The sequence below is a fragment of the Melopsittacus undulatus genome, chromosome 18, assembly GCF_012275295.1.
Source record: "Melopsittacus undulatus isolate bMelUnd1 chromosome 18, bMelUnd1.mat.Z, whole genome shotgun sequence".
Lineage (NCBI taxonomy): Eukaryota > Metazoa > Chordata > Aves > Psittaciformes > Psittaculidae > Melopsittacus > Melopsittacus undulatus.
The window spans coordinates 1,634,514-1,652,917 of NC_047544.1; the positions used below are offsets into that span (position 1 = coordinate 1,634,514).

Sequence of the window (18,404 nt, forward strand, 5' to 3'; positions counted from 1 at the left end):
ATGAGGTAAAAACCACAAAACCTGGCTGTCTGTGTGCGTTTTCTGCCCTTACCCAGTGACCCCACACTTTCCCCTGGCCCAAACGGGCGGGGGGGAAGCGGCTGCTCGGGTCATTTTGGGTTGAAAAACCCCGAAATCCGTCAATTCCCACGAGCGCCTCACGGGGGCAGCATGAGCGAGGACTCCAACTCCCAGCATCCCCCGCTGCCCCTCCCCACCACGTGACTCCCCGAACCAATAAGAGTGGACGTCGTGGCGGAAGTGACGTCAGACGGAGGGTACCGGGAGGTGGGGCTCTGTGTGGTGAGGGGGGGTCCGGTACCGGCCTGAGGCGCTGGGCCCGGCTCCGGTCCGGCCCGGTCCGCACTGAGGGCCCCGGTGCTGAGGCGGCGCTGGACGGGGACAGCCATGGCTGAGGTGCGATGGGAGGGGACGGGGGACACCGGCACCGGGCACTGGGGGAGAACGGAGACCAACGGGGCCATGGGGGGGCTGGAGCTGCTCTGAAGCCAGGCTGAGAGAGCTGGGCTGGGGCAGCCTGGACAAGAGAAGGCTCCTGAAGGGGAGACCTGAGAGCAGCTCCAGTGCCTAAAGGGGCTGCAGGAAACCTGGAGAGGGGCTTGGGACAAGGGATGTAGGGACAGGCCAAGGGGAATGGCTTGAACCTGCCCAAGAGAGGGGAGACTGAGCTGAGCTCTGAGGCAGAAGCTGTTCCCTGGGAGGGTGCTGAGGCGCTGGCACAGGGTGCCCAGAGAAGCTGTGGCTGCCCCATCCCTGGCAGTGCTCAAGGCCAGGTTGGACACAGGGGTTGGAGCAGCTGCTCCAGTGGAAGGGGTCCCTGGGTTGGAACTGGAGGAGCTTTGAGGCCCCTTCAGCCCAAACTGGTCCTGGGAAGGGGAGGTTTTGGGCATGGTTGGGAGCAGTGTGGGGAGACCGAGTGTGCAGAAACCGAACCGGGGGGGAATCGCCCTATTCCTGCCCCATTGACACCGGGTTTTCTCCCCATCCCTTCTGCCCTGTCATCTTCAGTGCTGCTCAAGGGTGTGTTTGAGCCCCTTGTGACGCTCTGTTTGCATCCCACATCCTTCATTTAATGTTATCTACCCCCGGGGTAGAACCTCACTTTGCATGCACCAAAACCTCTCTTTTTACCCCCATTTTCCCCCTGCTGTGCTGACCCTGGGAAGCAGCCGGTGATGGGTGTCGGGATGGGTGCTTGGTCACACAGGGTGATGCTGTGTCCCACCTGGGTGTCACTTTCCTCCCCTGTGACACTGCAGGGACAGGGGCATCACCCCCACGGTGCCATCCTTCCCATCCCTGCTGCTCACCCCTCTGCTCCCTGTTCTATCCCATCCAGGTTCTGCAGAGGATGGAGCCAGCATCAGTGAGGACCAAGGTCCCCTCTTTCCTCTCTGACCTGGGGAAAGCCACGCTCCGAGGCATCCGGAAATGCCCCCGTTGTGGCACCTACAATGGGATGCGAGGCCTGAGCTGCAAGAACAAGAACTGCGGCACCGTCTTCCGCTACAGCACCCGCAAGCAGCCCGGTGTGGATGCCGTCAAGATCATCACCGGCTCCGATGTGCAGGTGTATTCTGTGAGGCAGAGGGAGCGGGGACCGGATTACCGGTGCTTTGTGGAGCTGGGGGTGTCCCAAACCACCATCCAGACGGTGGATGGCACCATCCTCACACAGCTCAGCTCCGGCCGCTGCTATGTGCCCTCGTGTCTGAAGGCAGCCACACAAGGGGTGGTGGAGAACCAGTGCCAGCACATCAAACTGGCCCTGAACTGCCAGACAGAGGCCACCCCGCTGGCCCTGAAGAGCTCAGTGCTCAACTCCATGCAGGCTTCACCCGAAACCAAGCAGACCATCTGGCAGCTGGCAACGGAGCCCACGGGGCCGCTGGTGCAGCGCATCACCAAGAACGTGCTGGTGGTGAAGTGCAAGGCCAGCCAGAAGCACAGCCTGGGTTACCTGCACGCCTCCTTCGCCCAGAGGGTGAGCACCAAGACCTTGGCAGAGCACAGGTTCTCCTGCTCCTGCCAGGCTCCAAAGCCCATCAGAGGCAGTGCGGCCGAGGAGGAGACGCCGGCACCGCAGCGCTGCATTCATTTCTTTGCCTGCATCTGTGCCTTTGCCAGCGATGAGAGCTTGGCACAGGAGTTTGCTGATGTCCTCGCCTATGACTCTGGGGGTAGGTGAGGGGGGATGAGACGTGGAGAGGATTTGGGGGGGCATCAAGGGGCTGCTCTCTCTGTTCTGCTCCCTTCCCTCCTCTTCATGCCCTGGCAGGTTCCTTGCTGTCCCCTCGTAGCTGGGGCTTTATTACCTGCCCCCTCCCTCTGCAGGCAGGAAGCTTCTTGTGGAATGATCCCTCCTGGACATGGCAGCTTGCTCCTGGATCCCAGCATGTGGAAGCAGAGTGGGTGCTCCCTGTGCTCCCCTGGGAGCTGGCTGGGGGGATGAGGAGCAAGTGCAGAGGAGACCACGAGGATGCTCAGGGGCTGGAGCAGCTCCTGTATGGAGCCAGGCTGGGAACATTGGGGCTGGAGAAGATAAGCTGTGAGGAGAGCTCAGAGCAGCTTCCAGTGCCTAAAGGGGCTACAAGGATGCTGGAGAGGGGCTCTGCATCAGGGACTGTAGGGATGGGACAAGGGGTGATGGGTTCAGACTGAAACAGGGGAAGTTCAGGTTGGAGATAAGGGAGAAGCTGTTCCCTGTGAGGGTGCTGAGGCGCTGGCACAGGGTGCCCAGAGAAGCTGTGGCTGCCCCATCCCTGGCAGTGCTCAAGGCCAGGTTGGACACAGGGGCTTGGAGCAGCTGCTCCAGTGGAAGGGGTCCCTGGCTTGGAACTGGAGGAGCTTTAGGGTCCTTTCCAACCCAAACCAATCTGATTCTGTTCTGTGGTTCTATGGATGCAGATCTCCCAGGGCTTTGCTGTGCTCAGGGTTCCTCTTCTGGGCTGGTTGTTGGGTGCCCTTGGGCCAGAGCAGTGCTGGGGGAAGCCCAGCTCAGTGTGAGCCTCTGGGGTGCAGTCCTTCAGGGGCTTCTTCACCCCAGAAGGTGCCCCTGGGGAATCTCTTTGTGTCTTTTGGCACCCAAGGAGGGTGTCAGAGGCAACATGAGGGCATTGTGTTCCCCTCAGTGTGCCGCACATAGAAGCATGTCTGCAGGGCCAGGAGGGCTCTGAGGATGTTTGGGGTCACCTCAGGGGAGCAGTTGCTGATGTGGGGAGGGGAACACAGGACCTCCATGTCCCTGCAGCACTGATGCACGCGGAGTTGATGCTCTTAAGGACAGCAGTGTTTCCCCTAGGTGTGAAGGGGATGGCAGTGCCGCAGGCGGTCGCTGGTCCCCAGTCCCTGGTGCAGGCTGGAGAAGCAGCTGCTGCCAAGCCGAAGAAGAGGAAAAAGGACCCAGCACCCGGTGAGCATCACCTGGAGGCTCTGTGGGATGAGGAAGATGTGGGCTGAAGGCAAAAGCCCTTGTGTGAGGTGCTCATGGAGCCCCGGACTTGTGCCCTGATGCTCTCTTAATCCATCCCTCAGGGACACAGGCCAGCAGCCTTCTCCCTGCGCAGGACCTGGCTCACAGCAACCCCAGGAGAAGCAGCCTGAAGAAGCCAGCAGTTGCCTCCTCCTCACTGAAAAGACAAGGTGAGCCTTGGCCATGCATCCCACTGGAGCCTGGGAGCACTCAGGACCGGATGGATGCCCGGAGCCATTCACTTTGTGCTGTCATAGAATCACTTGGGTTGGAAAAGACCTTTAAGATCATCAATTCCAACCATAAACAACACCCCTGAGGCTCTGATCTCCATTCCCTTTCTCCTGCAGGCTGTCCCCAGCTGCTGGATGAGTCCCAAGTGACCTTCTCCTTCCAGGAGTGGCTGGCCAGTGTCACCGAGCGCATCCACCAAACCATGCATTACCAGTTCGAGGGTACGGCTCTGGGGACCCTTTGGGCATCAGTCCTCTTCCTTCCATGCACAACCTCCATCACGAAGCTCTTGGCAGTAGGAAAGGCCAGGTTGAACACAGCATTGGGCAACATGGTCTAGTGTGAGGTGTCCCTGCCTGTGGCAGGGGGTTGGAACTGGATGATCCTAAGGTCCTTTCCAACCCAAACCATTCCGATCCTAGGAAATAACTGCTGGCCCCAAGGGAAGCAAGCAGTTGCTTTGAGAAGGGCAGACAGGGACAGCCTAGGACAGCAATGGAGGGGTTGGGCAAAGGACACAACCACCATGCTGTGAAGGTGCTCAGAGTGTCCCCATTCCTCTCCCCTGCCCTCAGCCCTTGTCTTCCCATTCATACCCACACAGGCAAGCCCGAGCCACTGGTGTTCCACATCCCTCAGGCTTTCTTCGAGGCGCTGCAGCAGAGGATCTCCAGTGGGAGCACAAAGAAGAGGCTGCCCAACTCCACCACTGGTAGGGGAGAGCACCCTGCTCCGGGGTAAGGCAGTGTCTGAAGGGGGCTACAAGGATGCTGGAGAGGGACTCTGCATCAGGGACTGTAGGGATAGGACAAGGGGTGATGGGTTCAGACTGAAACAGGGGAGTTCAGGTTGGAGATAAGGCAGAAGCTGTTCCCTGTGAGGGTGCTGAGGTGCTGGCACAGGGTGCCCAGAGAAGCTGTGGCTGCCCCATCCCTGGCAGTGCTCAAGACCAGGTTGGACACAGGGGCTTGGAGCAGCTGCTCCAGTGGAAGGGGTCCCTGGGTTGGAACTGGATGAGCTTTAAGCTCCTTTCCAACCCAAACCATCCTGGGATTCTCTGCCAAAGGCAGAGAGCTGCAGTCAGGTGCACAAGAGGGGGGCAGGAGAGCACCCCAAGGTCCCAGTGAGCTGCAGCCCCCCCATCCCTCACCACCCTTTTCCCTCCCCACAGCTTTTGTCCGTAAGGATGCTCTCCCTTTGGGCACCTTCTCCAAGTACACATGGCACATCACCAACGTGCTGCAGGTCAAGCAGATCTTCGACACACCAGAGGTAAGGGGGGAGGCAGCCCCCAGCCCCACCACCACCCCTTACACCCCAACAGCCCCTCACCAGGTCCTTGCCTCCCTGTTGGCAGCTACCACTGGAGATCACACGCAGCTTCATCCAGAACCAGGATGGGACCTACGAGGTGTTCAGGTGCCCCAAGGTGGAGGTGGAGAGCATCGCCAAGGCCTACGGGCACCCCAAGAAGCCACCCATCCGGCCGCTGGAGCTGCAGACCTTCCTCAAAGTGGGTAAGTGGGGTAGGCTGGGGGGCACAGCCCCATACCCTCCACCATGAAATGGGCTCAGACAACTGAGATGGACCCAGGAACTCGCCCAGCCCCTCAGAACTCCACCTTGGCTCCTTCCCCACGGAGCTGCAGCACGAAACCATGGCATGAGGGGGGACACATGGGCCCCATTTCCTCATCCTTCATCCCCAAAGCCCCACATCTGATCTTGCTCCTCTTCCTCTCCAGCAACCTGAACCCCCCGAGGAGGAGAGCCCCAAACCTCACCTCCGGGGTCGAGCCTGCAGCAACACCAAACCCGCACCCCAAAGTCAACCATGGCTCAGCCGGCACAAAGTGGGGCTCCCACTGTGACACCCCCTGGCATTAAAGGGGGAGCTCACATTCTCTTACCCTTTAAAGGCCCTAAAGTTCTCACCAGCCTCTTCCAGGAACCTGCACCAACAGCAGCCACCGGCACACCAACACCACCACCACAGCAATACAAATACCAGCACCACCACTGCACCACCAATACTAGCAGCACCACCACTATCACACCTATACCAATATGACACTGTTGCACAAACACCACTACACCACCACCACACCAGTACCATCAGCAATACTACCACCAGTACCAACACCATAGCACAAACACCACTCCACCATCCCACCACTACCAACACCAATACTACCAATACCACCACCACCACTACCACACCAATACCAACACCATAGTACAAACACCACTCCACCAACACCATTACCACACCAATCCCACCAGTATCAACACCAGTACCACCACAACGACACCTCAAGGGGCACCGGGACCCACACTCTCTCCCTCTCCCCCTAGGTAACACGTCTCCCACCCAGAAGGAGCCGACCCCCTTCATCATCGAGTGGATCCCCAACATCCTGCCCCAGGCCCGCATCGGGGAGCTCCGCATCAAGTTCCAGTATGGGCACCACGGCAGCCCCCGGCCCAGCGCCCGGCACCGGCCCCCTGGCCCCATGGAGCCAGGATTGGAGCTCACCCCACTCAGCACCATCCCCTTCTCCTGAGCTTCCCAACAGCACCACAGGGACAGGGCACGGGAGCCCCCACAGAATAAAGCTCACGCTCACCCTGCACCCCGAGCCTCCTGCACCCACTATGGGGGAGGAAAGATGGGGGGGCTTCTCCCAGAGGGGTTTGGGGGCTGAAAGGGACCCCAAGGGTCCCAGCCTGGGTCTCCACACACTGCAGAGCCCAGCAGCAGGAGCTGCAGCACAGGCTGGGAGGAAAGAGGGGCACCCAGCCAGGGCCACCCTGTGAGAGCCTATGGTAAAAGCATCACCACCTCCAAAAGAAAGAGGGGACCCTTCCCTACTCCATCTCATCCCTTGCTCTATCCCATCCCTTGCTCCATCCCATCCCATTCATCCTCCAGGAGAAGCCAGGACTCCCATCTTCAGCATGGGGTGGCTGCATGCTGAAGGACTGGCTGGATCCAGCCAGGCTCTTTTCCAGCCTTGCTGATGCTGTGAGTCTATGCTGGATGGAGAGTGTGGGATGAGGGATGCAGGATGGAGGGATGCAGAGTGAAAGATGTGGAATGGAGGGTTTGGGATGAAGGATGCAGGACACTGGGAAGGGTGCAGGATGTTGCCTGCAGGTGCAGGGTATGGCAATAGATGGAGCCTGCCTGTGGCAGCTCCATAGAGGAACTGTGGCTGGAGTCAGGACAACACCAAGGGGCTGGAATCAGGGAGCTGAGCCTGCCCTGCTTGTCCAGTGCTTTGTAAAGCAGCAGAGGCTGCATCCAGGGATGGGGATGGGGACCTAAACCCAGGGACAACCCCACACCATAGGGAAAGCCCCAAACCCTTCCAGCAGGAAAGCTCTGCCCTGCTGGGTACCAAAATGGGATGGAGGTAATGAGATGGGGAAGAGTGGCATGGAGGCAGCGGGATGGAGAAGGGAGAGATGGAGGCAGTGGAATAGGGAAGGGTGGGATGGAGGCAGTGGGATGGGGAAGGGCAGGATGGAGGCAATGGGATGGGGAAGGGCAGGATGGAGGCAGTGGGATGGGGAAGGGAGGGATGGAAGCAATGGGATGGGGAAGGGCAGGATGGAGGCAATGGGATGGGGAAGGGCAGGATGGAGGCAATGGGATGGGGAAGGGCAGGATGGAGGCAATGGGATGGGGAAGGGCAGGATGGAGGCAGTGGGATGGGGAAGGGTAGGATGGAGGCAATGGGATGGGGAAGGGCAGGATGGAGGCAGTGGGATGGGGAAGAAAGGGAGGGATGGAGGCAATGGGATGGGGAAGGGCAGGATGGAGGCAGTGGGATGGGGAAGGGAGGGATGGAAGCACAAGGTTCGCTGTCATCCTGCAATAATTTATTCTCTAACAACAGTCACACCAGTCCAACGAGACAGAATTCCCTGTTCCCAGCAAACACCTGCTCACCCACAGGCTCCAAGCAGGCGTGTGCCGAGTGTAGGAGAAAGCACCATCAGCTGGTCCTGACACAGGACTGGGGATGCCAATGGGGTATTTACAGCAGGACCACAACGGCTGCAAAGAGAATTCCCATTGTCCCGGCTGGCAGAGCCGGAGCGGGATCGGCTTCTTGGGAAGCAAAACGAAATGAATGAAACAGGAAAGTGGAAAAGCAGCAAATGGGACCCCAAAAAAAGCCCAGCCCAACACTGTGATGGTTCCTCAGTGGCTGGATAAAGCAAGAGGATGAAACAAACCTTGTGGCTTGCAGCAGTGAGGATTCCCGGGAAGCACAGGCTTGGAGACAGTGGTTTTCCTTGTGTCCAGCCCCATAAACGGCTCCAAACACAGGTGGGTGATGCCCAAACCCATCGCTATAGGGTGCAGCAAAGCGCCATTGCCTCTGGAGAGAGCCCCATTCCCATCAGCTTCCCATTCCCTGCCTGGAGATGGGGCTCACCTCCCTTAATGGTGGTTTGGGATGAGGAAAAAAAAGGCAAAATGAACGAACCCAAAAAAGGGGGTTTTTAACCCAAGTCTATGCCATAACCATCGTAAACATGGGGCGTGCACGCAGCTCCTTGCCCCCTCTTGTGAATCCCCATCTCCGCAAGTGTCCTACCTGCAGCTTAGTTCTTAGGAATGCTGGTGGATCAGTGAATTCCAAGGAAAAGGCTGGCAAAGTGGGGACCCGGAGAGGCCCAAAGACAGTCCTGGCTGCCCACCAGGAATCCAGCGCCGTGTTCCCAGCCCCATTCCAGGTTAGTGCATCCGTTCGGAGGGTTCTTGTTTCTCTTTGCCCTCAGGCCGGAATGGGAACATCCCAACAGTGCAAAGGTCTGGTACTTGGTAGGGATAAAGAGGGCAAGAAGGTGGAGGGTAACTGAGAACCAGTAACTGATGCTGAGCCCCAAACCATCAACCTCTTCCTACCTCCCATTCAACCTTTCCCTGCTCAGAGGTAGTGCGATCCGGAGCTCCATTGGGAATGCCAAGGTGGTTCCAGAAGAGGGCAAGGGAGGGCTCTTGGCAAGCAAAGGGCTGATGTTCCTTCTTATTCCTTTTTATTGTGCTTTGCCACTTTTCTGCCTTGAAAGCTCAGGTACCCAAAGGCTGGATGCTGGGATTTGGGAATGCCGATGCTGAAGGCATCTGGGTGCTTTAAACCAAATGGCTTTGGTTTTCCTCTCTTAAAACCCATCAGAAAGAGCTGGGATTTGGGAGACTGCAGTGATTTAGCAGCTCCATCCCCCATCCTCCCTCTGCTCAGAGGCTTCAAAGGATCCAAACCCAGATTTGGGATGTTAATAAGGAAATAAAAGAGGGAATAAGAAGGAAACAAACCAGGAATTGGGTTGGATTTTCTCCATTTCCCTGCACTTTGGTGGCTTCACTTGGAGAAATCCTGGAAGAATAAAGTGGTTCCTTGCCCGATGCTGGAGCCCAGCAGGGATCAAGAGGAAAAGACCTTTGCCTGGCTCGAGGAGAAAGGAAACACCTCCATTAGCATCCAGGACATCCATAAAAGCACAAAGTCCTAAGAAGATCATCTCCAGAACATAGGAAAATGAACTAATGCTGCTTATAGCTCCTGTGCTCCCTGTGCTTTATAACTGGGTCCTGGGTCCTTCTTGGCATATTCAGGTTTGTGTCCCTTAAGGCAGCGACCGAAATCCTCCAGGAGCCCCTTGGAGTGCCCAGGAGCTCGTTGCTGGATGGGGAAGTGCTTGGGATGCGCTGGTTATTGCTGAGCCCTCAACAGCACCGGGGCCCAAGTGTGGCTTCTGTGGGACACGAGGCATCCTCTGCGTGGGGTTTGTGCTCAAGGGATGGAGGTAATCTCTGTTCGGCTCTCCGAGGTAGAAAAACGTCTTGTCCCAGAGACAAGAAGCATGGAAAAGGGAATTCCAGGAGCCTGGAACAGCCACAAGGGATGGGGACGGTTGGCGCTGGTTGGGTTTAGGTAGGACACAAAACTTCCCCGAATGAAAGCATCCGACCTGAGAAAGGGGAGCTAAGGAGGGGGTGCTCCCCGAGCAGCATTCCTGCTGTCAGGAAGTGGCTTTGGGAACACGGCAGGGCTGGGTATGGCTGTGCTGCTCCCCTGAATGTTTAGAGTCAGTGGGGATGAGCCCCCTGACTAATACTGGCAGTGCAATCCCAAGACACAACTCACCCCATTCCCTCATGGATCTAAACTACACGAGTGTCCGGCTCTGCCTTCAGATCCTCACCCCAAAACCTCTACATTTGGGCCCTGCCATCAGCTCCTGGGATGTGATGTGTCCGGGCAAAGATGGAGTAGATCCGGAATACCGGGCAGGGACAGCACCACGGAGGGGTTTGGGGGTTGCTGTTACTGCTGTGATACCCTCAGGTGCTTCCAAATGTGGCTGGAATGTGGGAATCTCATAGAGAGGAGTTTCTGGATGGGAATTGGAGCTCCAGGGAGCCGCTCACCACCCCCAGTGGCATTTGGGACTCGAATTCCAACCAGTTTGGCTTCCTTTCGGTCGGTGCTCTGTGCAGGTTGTTGGATGGGCAGGCCCAGTGTGCTACCTAACAGGATCCAACGGGAAAGAGCCAGGGGGGAAACAGCCACAGGAGTTGCTCCTTATGGACCGAGAGAGGGTTTGCAATCACTCTGCAGCTTCAGCCTCTTGATGCCGGAGCTGGAATACCCCTCATCGCTGCAGACGCTCCGCAGGCTGCCCCTCTCATCCGAGTCACTGGGGCTGCTGCTGCTCCAGTCGAGGTCTGCAGGGAGCTCATCCGTGCTCTCCACATCCACATCCAGCTCTTCTGCAAGAGGAGCAGGGTTAGGTTTAGGGTTAGGGCAGAGCTCCCATCCCCTCCCTCCCCAGCACCGGGTCCCACCTCTATCCCAGTCAGAGCGCTCGGAGGAAACAGTGGATCCGATACTGTCCATTCTGATCCTCTCCATGCCCAGCTTGGTCAGCCGCCTCTTGAGGTGCCGCTGCTCCCGCTGCAGCTGCTCTATCTGGTGCAGGACTCTCCTGTCGTCGTCTTCAAGCTTCTGCAGGGGGTGAGAGGGAGAGAAGGCAGCCTCAGATCCAGCCTGATCCAGAGATCCCAGCCTCATCCTGATCCTCAGCTCTCAGCCCTTTTGCTCTCCAAGCCACCTAAACACAGCCACCATCAGCTGCTGAGGCCCTCCCTGGTTTAATGCAGGATGTCAAGCCCATGGAATCATCCAGGTTGGAAAAGAGCTTTAAGTCCATCCAGTCCAACCATTCCCAGCACTGCCAAGGCCACCACTGACCCATGGCACTGAGGCCTCGGCTCCATGCTATGTGAACACTTGCAGGGACGGTGACTGCAGCCCTGCCTTAGGGTTCTTGGTTCAACTTCAATCCACAAGGATGCTCAGGGGCTGGAGCAGCTCCTGTATGGAGCCAGGCTGAGAACATTGGGGCTGGAGAAGCTGTGAGGAGAACTCAGAGCAGCTTCCAGTGTCTGAAGGGGCTACAAGGATGCTGGAGAGGGGCTCTGCATCAGGGACTGTAGGGACAGGACAAGGGGTGATGGTTTCAGACTGAAACAGGGAAAGTTTAGATTGGATATAAGGAAGAAGTTCTTTATGTGAGGGTGCTGAGGCGCTGGCACAGGGTGCCCAGAGGAGCTGTGGCTGCCCCATCCCTGGCAGTGCTCAAGGCCAGGTTGGACACAGGGACTTGGAGCAGCTGCTCCAGTGGAAGGGGTCCCTGGCTTGGAACTGGATGAGCTTTAAGCTCCCTTCCAACCCAATCCAGGCTGGGATTCTCTGATTCCACACTCCCAGGGGTGGGTGCAGCAGCACCAGTGCTCACCTTGATGTAGAGCTTGGCCTTCCTGAGCAGGCTGAGTGTGGTGTGCCGGCTGTCCTTGGGCCCGAGCGGGACCTGCCTCTTGAGCTTCTCCAAGCAGAGCCGCAGGTGAGCTCTCCTGCAGCACATCACACAGCAGAGCCCTCAGGTTCCCCCTGCCTTTCCCTGCCTTCCCTTCCCCATCCCAATCCATCCCCTTGGCACACAGCTCCCTGAGGGATCATTGAGCAGCACCAGGCACTGGGAATCCTGCTCTCTGTGTGGAACAGCCAGCCTGGCTGCATGGATATTAACCCGAGGGGAAGGGCACAACCTTGGGCATCAACACCCACCTTTGGACTGTGCCATCAGCTGCGAGCTGGGGTTTGCCATGCTCCTGCCTATCTTGTTTTGGGAATGGAGGGATATGGCAGGGCCTGGAGCTGGAGGAGCTTTCAGGTCCCTTCCCACCCAAACCAGAGCCATTTGTGCCTTGCTTCTCCCAGCCCAACCTGCTGCACACTGGAAAACCAGCCCAATTCCCACTGGGATGTAACAGCAGAAGGAAAACCTCAAGGGATTCATTCCTTGGCCATAAGAACCTTGCAAGCCCATGGGCTCATTTCATTCTGCCAGCCCTTATACCCCAGGAGATATCCATCTGCCCACCACTGCTCCCAGTGCTAGCCAAGGCTTGGCCACCACAGGATGGGATTAAGGTATTAAGCAAAGGAGAGTGTTTAATTCCTGCTTGGATTGAAGCCCAGCTTCCCAACCTGTTCATGGAATCATGGAATCAACCAGGTTGGAAAAGAGCTTCGGGATCATCCAGTCCAACCATTCCCAGCCCTGCCAAGGCCACGACTTGGGCAAGGAATTGTTCCTCAGCTCCACCTAAACCTGCCCTGGTGCAGCTTGAGGCCGTTTCCTCTTGTCCCATCCCTTGGGAGCAGGGACCAACCCCTCCTGGCTCCATCCTTGTGGAGTAGGGATGGGAAGGATGGAGCACTCAGCACCCACTTGTGCAATGAACCACCAGGATTCCAACACAGCTCTGCTCTATCCAAGGCAAGCGGGTGCCGGGGATGCCACTTGGTGTCACTTCATCCAGCTGCCCCATCCCTGCTCCATGTCTCAGCCCCATCCCGGCATTCCCAAGCCCTGGAAAAGCAGCTCTGCACCCAAACCCTTACCTGTTCTTTTCCATCTCACTGTGTGTCGACCTGGAAGAGAAAGAAGCAATCATGAACTCCTGTCTGTAGGGGACACCACCATGAGGATTAACAGGCCCACCTTCATCAGCATTCCCTGGAAAACCGAAAACCTTGGGAGCTTCCAGAGCCACTCGGTACCCTGGGGACACTGAAAGCAGCAGAATGGGATGCAGATGGCTCAGTATAATGGAGAACTTCCAGGATAAATGGCAATGAAGAGCCAGTAAATCCTATTGGCTCTGGGAGTGCTGGTTTGCCCCAGAGTCTGATCCTGAAGGGAAAATAAGGGATGGCCAAAGACACCAGAGTCTTCTTCAGCAGCAGCACTTTGGGATGCTTGGGAAGCCAGCACAGCATTCCCAATGCTCCTCCTGGCTCCTTGGGATTTGCTTCCTGATGGCACAGCTGGAAGCAACCTCCTCCCAAAGAGTCCAGAATCAATCCCAATGGAGAAGCTCCTCACGCAGACAGGAGTTATCCTGACACACAAGGGAATGGCATCAGGAAGGACTCGGGTCTTCGGCTCCCATAGGATCTCTCCATTACTCTTTCCTCTGGATAAAATCCCCCTCCAAGCCTTCCAGCACTGCTTGCAAACCTCGTGGCTGGGCTGAAACCAAGCTCTTTTATGGGTCAGAAAGCAGAGAATCCCACCCAGCCCTGCTGGGCACCCCATAGCAGTGCGATGTCATCCTGCTTGGTCACTGGGTGACGGCAGTGTCCCCATCCGGTCACACACCCTATGACAGTGGTGCTGGTGCTTCAGCACCACAGTGACAGGAACAACCCCTCAGGATCTTATTGCATCCCAAGCACCCATTGACAGCAGGATGTAACCCAGCTTGGTCACACGGTGACAGAGGTGTTCCCATCCAGTCACACACCCTATGACAGTGGTGCTGGAGCCTCAGCACCACAGTGACAGGAACAACCCCTCAGGATCTTACTGCATCCCAAGCACCCATTGACAGCAGGATGTAGCCCAGCTTGGTCACTGTGTGACAGGGGAGTCCCCATCCAGTCACACCCCCCATGACAGTAGTGCTGGGGGCTCAGCACCACAGTGACAGGAACAACCCCCAGTACCTCCCTGCATCCCAAGCACCCATTGACAGCAGGATGTAACCCACCTTGGTCACTGGGTGACAGGGGAGTCCCCATCCGGTCACACACCCTATGACAGCGGTGCTGGACCCTCAGCCCCTCAGTGCCAGACGGGTCCCATCCATCCCTGCCATGCCCCCATAACAACGGACCCTCCCACCCCCCGCACCGGGCCCTGCCTCAGGACCCCCCCGGTACCTTCCTCCGCCTCCCCCGCCGCTCCTCCGGGCCTTGGCTCGGCCTTGCTCCCCGTCCTTCCCACCGGGCGGCAGCGACGCGTACCCGTGCTCGGCTTCTGAGGAGACACAACCGGTGAGAACCGGCCCTGGTGCTGCCCGAGGGGGGGAACGTGAGGGGGAACCCGGTACCTCTCTCCCGGCGCTCCAGGTACTCAGCGGCCTCCAGCAGCAGCCGGATGCCGGCCCCGCCGGAGGCCGCCATGGCCTGAGGGCCGGGACCGGCGGCGGAGCAACGGCGGCCGCGTCCGCCTCAACCGGCCGCTCCGCCAGGCCCCGCCCCCGGCGGACGCTCATTGGTGGGTGACCCCACCCGCGCCGTCGCTCATTGGAGGATGAGTCCGGGAGGCCCCGCCCAGCACCAGCACGAGACGGGTGGGTGGGGCTGGGGGGAACCGGCCCTCTGAAGCCCCGCCTCCGTCGAGCGGTCATTGGCTGAGAGCGCCACGCCTTCTGGGACGTTGGCCACGCCCACCCAACCGCCTCGCCCTATGGGGAGGCGCGAGCGGCCACACCTCGTGCGCCGGCAGCCAATGACGAGGCCGCGAGCGGAAAAAGGGGCGGGGTCTCAGCTGTAGGTAGAACAAGGCACGATGCTCATTAGCAAAGAGCGTTAATTACCTAAGGGCGGCAGCAGTGCAGGGTATAGGACACTCGGATGTAGCAAACAGCAGCCAGGCTGTCCAAAATAAGCCCAAAAAGGGTTTTTTCCCCCAATTTGAGGGCCTCAAGGAGGTGCTGTTGCAGCCCCATGTGGTCTGATTCAGTTCTAGGAGCTTCTAATTAAAGACTACTAAAGTAAGAATTTAAAGTACTAATATTTACACCGGATTTTATTGAAATGCCAGAAAATAACAGGGAAAATACGATGGAATCCCATCGAGGAACGACCCATGGGGGGATACTGTAATGAAAAATAACCAGGGACTCCAGGATGTGCTGTGGGGATGATGGATTTGCTGGGAATAATCCCAAATTCCTCCAAACTCCAGGCTCTGGGTAGTGACATCCCCAGCGCAGCATCAAGCAATGAAATCCAGGGGTCTGTTGAATCCTCCTTTCCTGTTCATGTACTGCCTATGGCCAGAGGGAAAGAACAGGCATCAGCAAATCCACATGGAAATGAACACCCCTGGTGGTACCCAGTGGCATCAAGGAATGGAATTCCTTGTGGATTTCCACACATGAGGGCAGGAAACTTCCCCCCAAGGCAGCACTGGGGCTGTTTGAGGACCCGATGGGATGTCCTCTCTTGTCACACCAAAGGGATTCATTCCCAATTGGAGAAAGGAAAGCCTCGCAATGCACACACCTGTATTTCCTCTTCTGTGACACGTTGATGGCGTATGCGTTCGCAGCGCCGTCCACCTTCTTCCCCTGAATGGGATGAAGTAAAAACAGGTTCTAAAACTATGGATTAGGACAACGGAGCTGGAGCAGGGCCTGGAGCACAGGCGATGGGGAAGGGCTGAGGGAGCTGGGGGGTTCAGATGGAGAAGAGAAGGCTCACGGGGGACCTGATGGTTCCCTCCAAGTGCCTGCAGGAGGATGGAGCCAGGAGGGGCTGGGCTCTGCTCCCAAGGAACAAGGGATGGGACAAGAGGAACCAGCCTCAAGCTGCACCAGGGCAGGTTTAGATGGAGCTGAGGAACAATTCCTGCCCCAGAGGGTGCTCAGGCATTGGAACAGGCTGCCCAGGGCAGGGCTGCAGTGTTCACACCCCCTCAGTGCCATGGGTTGGTGGTGGCCTTGGCAGTGCTGGGAATGCTTGGACTGGATCTTAAAGCTCTTTCCCAACCTGGATGATTCCATGATTCTATTCTATGAGTATCTCCCAAAAAGGAGCATCAGAGGTGGCTGCAGGCTCCATCGTGCTCATCCACACTCACTTTTGTCGTGTCAAAGGAGGCAAACCCCATCATTTTCATCATCTCGATCTCCTCTTCTGTCTTGCCCTGCAGATCCTCCTCTGCCAAGGCAACGGAATGAAAGAGCTGGATAAAAGCAGCCATGAGGCTGTGACAAGACCACGTTAAAGCAGCACCAATCCCAGCATCACTGGGGTCGTATTTAAGGAGGAAAAACCCAATTCCCTTACCTGTGATCTGCCTTTCCTTGCCTTTGGAGTCTTTTACCTCCTTCTTCTCCTCATCCCGCCTCTCCTTGAGCCGCGGAGGGGAGGATGAGCTGGACCGGTGCCGTCGTGGTGACCTGATGGCACAAACACAGGTGGGTTTGTGCTTGGTGTTATCCGGATCCCACTTCCCAGTGCTGCCCCACACTGAGCCTCATCCCAGCCCCACCATCCCTGCCTCTCACCTGGAGCGTCGCCGGTGTGGGGAGCGTGAGCGGCTCCTCCTCCTGTCCCTATCCCGGGATCGGGATCGCTCCCTGCGCCGCCGCTCCCTGTCCCGGGAGCTGGATCGGGAACGTCTGCGCTCTGCGCTGGGAAAAGCCTGGGTCAGTTCCTGCTTCCTCAGCCCTCCTGGGTGCAAACCCCACTGATGGGATCCCGTAGGAGCCAGGCTGAGAACATTGGGGCTGGAGAAGCTGTGAGGAGACCTCAGAGCAGCTTCCAGTGTCTGAAGGGGCTACAAGGATGCTGGAGAGGGGCTCTGCATCAGGGACTGTAGGGATGGGACAAGGAGTGATGGGTTCAGACTGAAACAGGGGAAGTTCAGGTTGGAGATAAGGAAGAAGCTGTTCCCTGTGAGGGTGCTGAGGCGCTGGCACAGGGTGCCCAGAGAAGCTGTGGCTGCCCCATCCCTGGCAGTGCTCAAGGCCAGGTTGGACACAGGGGCTTGGAGCAGCTGCTCCAGTGGAAGGGGTCCCTGTTCATGGCAGGGGTTGGAGCTGGAGGAGCTTTAAGCTCCCTTCATCCCAGCCCGAGCAGTGACAGCTCCCGTACGGACACCCACAACAACGCTCTCCTCCAGCCCCACACATCCCCACCCGCAGAGGCCGCAATGCCGGCAGGAACCCCCTTCCGCAGCCCGGGGCTGCTGCGGGCGGCAGGAGCTGGAGGACAACGGGGCCCAGCGGGGCCTGCTCCCCGCTGCCCGTGGGCCGGGGGAGGCCGCAGGGCCCGGCCCTACCACCGGTTCCATGCACCCCCTCTGCCCCCGGAGCCCCCAACCGGATCCCGATCCCAATCCCAGTCCCAACCCTATCCCGATCCCGGTCCCCTCCTCACCGCGCCGCGGCGGCGAGCGGGAGCGGCTGCGGCCCATGGCCGCCCCTCAGCGCCTTCACTTCCGGCCCCTCCCGGCAACCGGTGCCACCGCCTTTTGGTTCCGCAGCCAAATCGTTCCGCCCCCCCCCCACTCCATACACCCCATCCCGATCCCGATCCCCATCCCGAGCCGGGTGCGACCCCCAGACCCACAACCCCATCCCCGCAATGGGGCCAGCCACCCCCCCAAAGTTCTGCAGCGCTGGAGGTGCCAAACACGGGGTTTATTTACACACAGCGATTGTCGGACACCGGCGCTCGCCCCCCCCTTCGGTCCCCAATGGCAGAGCCCCTCTCGGCTTCATCACCCGCATCCGCGATGGGACCCTTCCCAATCCATAGAACCCCATCATCATCATCATCATCAATCATCATCATCATCATCATCATCATCATTGCCCACGTTGGAAGTGGCCTCTCCTCTCCAATTGGGTTGCAGGCATTGAGGGTGATGGGCACAAGGTGCATGGGCAGCAATGGGCTCCCCTTGGAGCAATGGTTTGCGTCCAGGGATGCGTTCCCAGTTCCCTCATCCCACAACATTCCCACATTCCACATCCCAGGGCTGTAAGAAGGAAGCAGGAATCCAATGGGCTGCAATAGTGGGTAAAACTTAGGGGATAGAGGGAAAGTTATCCCTGTGATCCATGTTATCCAGGGGATGGAATGGTCCCAGGGATGCCCTGACAAGTCATGTCAATGTAACCCTGTATCTGGAGTGAGGACCAGCATCATGGTGGCAGCTATTGAACCTACTGAAGGCATCAGTATCTCATGCTTCCCTACACTGCATAAGATGCTTAACACATCCCAGGATTCCAAGAGGGGAAATAAATCCCTTTCTCTTCTCAAAACCCCTGGAGAAGAGGAATTGCACAGCCCATGGATACAGAGCAGGGCAGGGGTGTGTGGCAGTGTTGTAATGGACCGACCCTGGCATCCCAAGAGGCAGCACAGCCATTCCTATGGGGATGTGTGGCTTGGGACATGCAGGCTCCATGGCAAAAGGGGTCCCAAAGAGCTTTAGAACCAGTGGCAGTTAACAGCATCCTATGGGAAAACTGATATAAAGGTGATGGGCACCTGCTTGTCCTCAT

General features: G+C 58.0%; 3 protein-coding genes across 7 annotated transcripts; 1 reads left to right on the plus strand and 2 right to left on the minus strand.

The window, feature by feature from the left end:
- Positions 1 to 297: 297 nt before the first annotated feature.
- C18H2orf42 (chromosome 18 C2orf42 homolog) lies at positions 298 to 6,360 on the plus strand. Of its 2 annotated transcripts, none has more exons than XM_034070459.1 (9): positions 298 to 417; positions 1,361 to 2,201; positions 3,323 to 3,433; positions 3,556 to 3,663; positions 3,844 to 3,948; positions 4,332 to 4,439; positions 4,899 to 4,999; positions 5,085 to 5,244; positions 6,083 to 6,360. In XM_034070459.1, the coding sequence occupies exons 1-9, from the start codon at positions 409 to 411 to the stop codon at positions 6,289 to 6,291; spliced, it is 1,752 nt and encodes a 583-aa protein (XP_033926350.1). In that variant the 5' UTR covers positions 298 to 408; the 3' UTR covers positions 6,292 to 6,360. The 2 variants fall into 2 exon arrangements, with proteins under 2 accessions (XP_033926350.1, XP_033926351.1); XM_034070460.1 differs by lacking the exon at positions 6,083 to 6,360 and adding an exon at positions 5,473 to 5,518.
- A 1,238-nt stretch (positions 6,361 to 7,598) lies between these two features.
- On the minus strand, positions 7,599 to 14,344 carry MXD1 (MAX dimerization protein 1). 4 transcript variants are annotated; one of them, XR_004550376.1, is made up of 7 exons: positions 14,208 to 14,344; positions 14,038 to 14,134; positions 12,715 to 12,744; positions 11,546 to 11,660; positions 10,593 to 10,752; positions 8,338 to 10,517; positions 7,599 to 8,118 (listed from the first exon to the last, which is right to left on the minus strand). XR_004550376.1 is itself a non-coding variant. In XM_034070551.1 (6 exons), the coding sequence occupies exons 1-6, from the start codon at positions 14,278 to 14,280 to the stop codon at positions 10,330 to 10,332; spliced, it is 660 nt and encodes a 219-aa protein (XP_033926442.1). In that variant the 5' UTR covers positions 14,281 to 14,344; the 3' UTR covers positions 7,599 to 10,329. The 4 variants fall into 4 exon arrangements, 3 of the variants coding, with proteins under 3 accessions (XP_033926442.1, XP_033926440.1, XP_033926441.1); XM_034070551.1 differs by having other exon boundaries at positions 7,599 to 10,514; XM_034070549.1 differs by having other exon boundaries at positions 7,599 to 10,517.
- Positions 14,345 to 14,890: 546 nt separating this feature from the next.
- SNRNP27 (small nuclear ribonucleoprotein U4/U6.U5 subunit 27) lies at positions 14,891 to 17,344 on the minus strand. The gene is made up of 6 exons (XM_034070487.1): positions 17,269 to 17,344; positions 16,395 to 16,515; positions 16,174 to 16,286; positions 15,965 to 16,044; positions 15,388 to 15,452; positions 14,891 to 15,152 (listed from the first exon to the last, which is right to left on the minus strand). The coding sequence occupies exons 1-6, from the start codon at positions 17,303 to 17,305 to the stop codon at positions 15,098 to 15,100; spliced, it is 471 nt and encodes a 156-aa protein (XP_033926378.1). The 5' UTR covers positions 17,306 to 17,344; the 3' UTR covers positions 14,891 to 15,097.
- Positions 17,345 to 18,404: the final 1,060 nt, after the last annotated feature.

Coding starts and splice junctions, on each gene's coding strand:
- C18H2orf42 (XM_034070459.1), top strand. Junction 3,664..3,843: donor CTCCTCACTGAAAAGACAAG/GTGAGCCTTGGC, acceptor TTTCTCCTGCAG/GCTGTCCCCAGCTGCTGGAT. Junction 5,245..6,082: donor GCAGACCTTCCTCAAAGTGG/GTAAGTGGGGTA, acceptor CTCTCCCCCTAG/GTAACACGTCTCCCACCCAG.
- MXD1 (XM_034070549.1), bottom strand. CDS start 14,280: ATGGCGGCCTCCGGCGGGGCCGGCATCCGGCTGCTGCTGGAGGCCGCT. Junction 11,661..12,714: donor AGTGAGATGGAAAAGAACAG/GTAAGGGTTTGG, acceptor GATGTGCTGCAG/GAGAGCTCACCTGCGGCTCT. Junction 10,518..10,592: donor GCGCTCTGACTGGGATAGAG/GTGGGACCCGGT, acceptor CTCCTCTTGCAG/AAGAGCTGGATGTGGATGTG.
- SNRNP27 (XM_034070487.1), bottom strand. CDS start 17,305: ATGGGCCGCAGCCGCTCCCGCTCGCCGCCGCGGCGCG. Junction 16,516..17,268: donor CCGCTCGCCGCCGCGGCGCG/GTGAGGAGGGGA, acceptor TTCCCAGCGCAG/AGCGCAGACGTTCCCGATCC. Junction 15,153..15,387: donor TCACAGAAGAGGAAATACAG/GTGTGTGCATTG, acceptor CTCTGGCCATAG/GCAGTACATGAACAGGAAAG.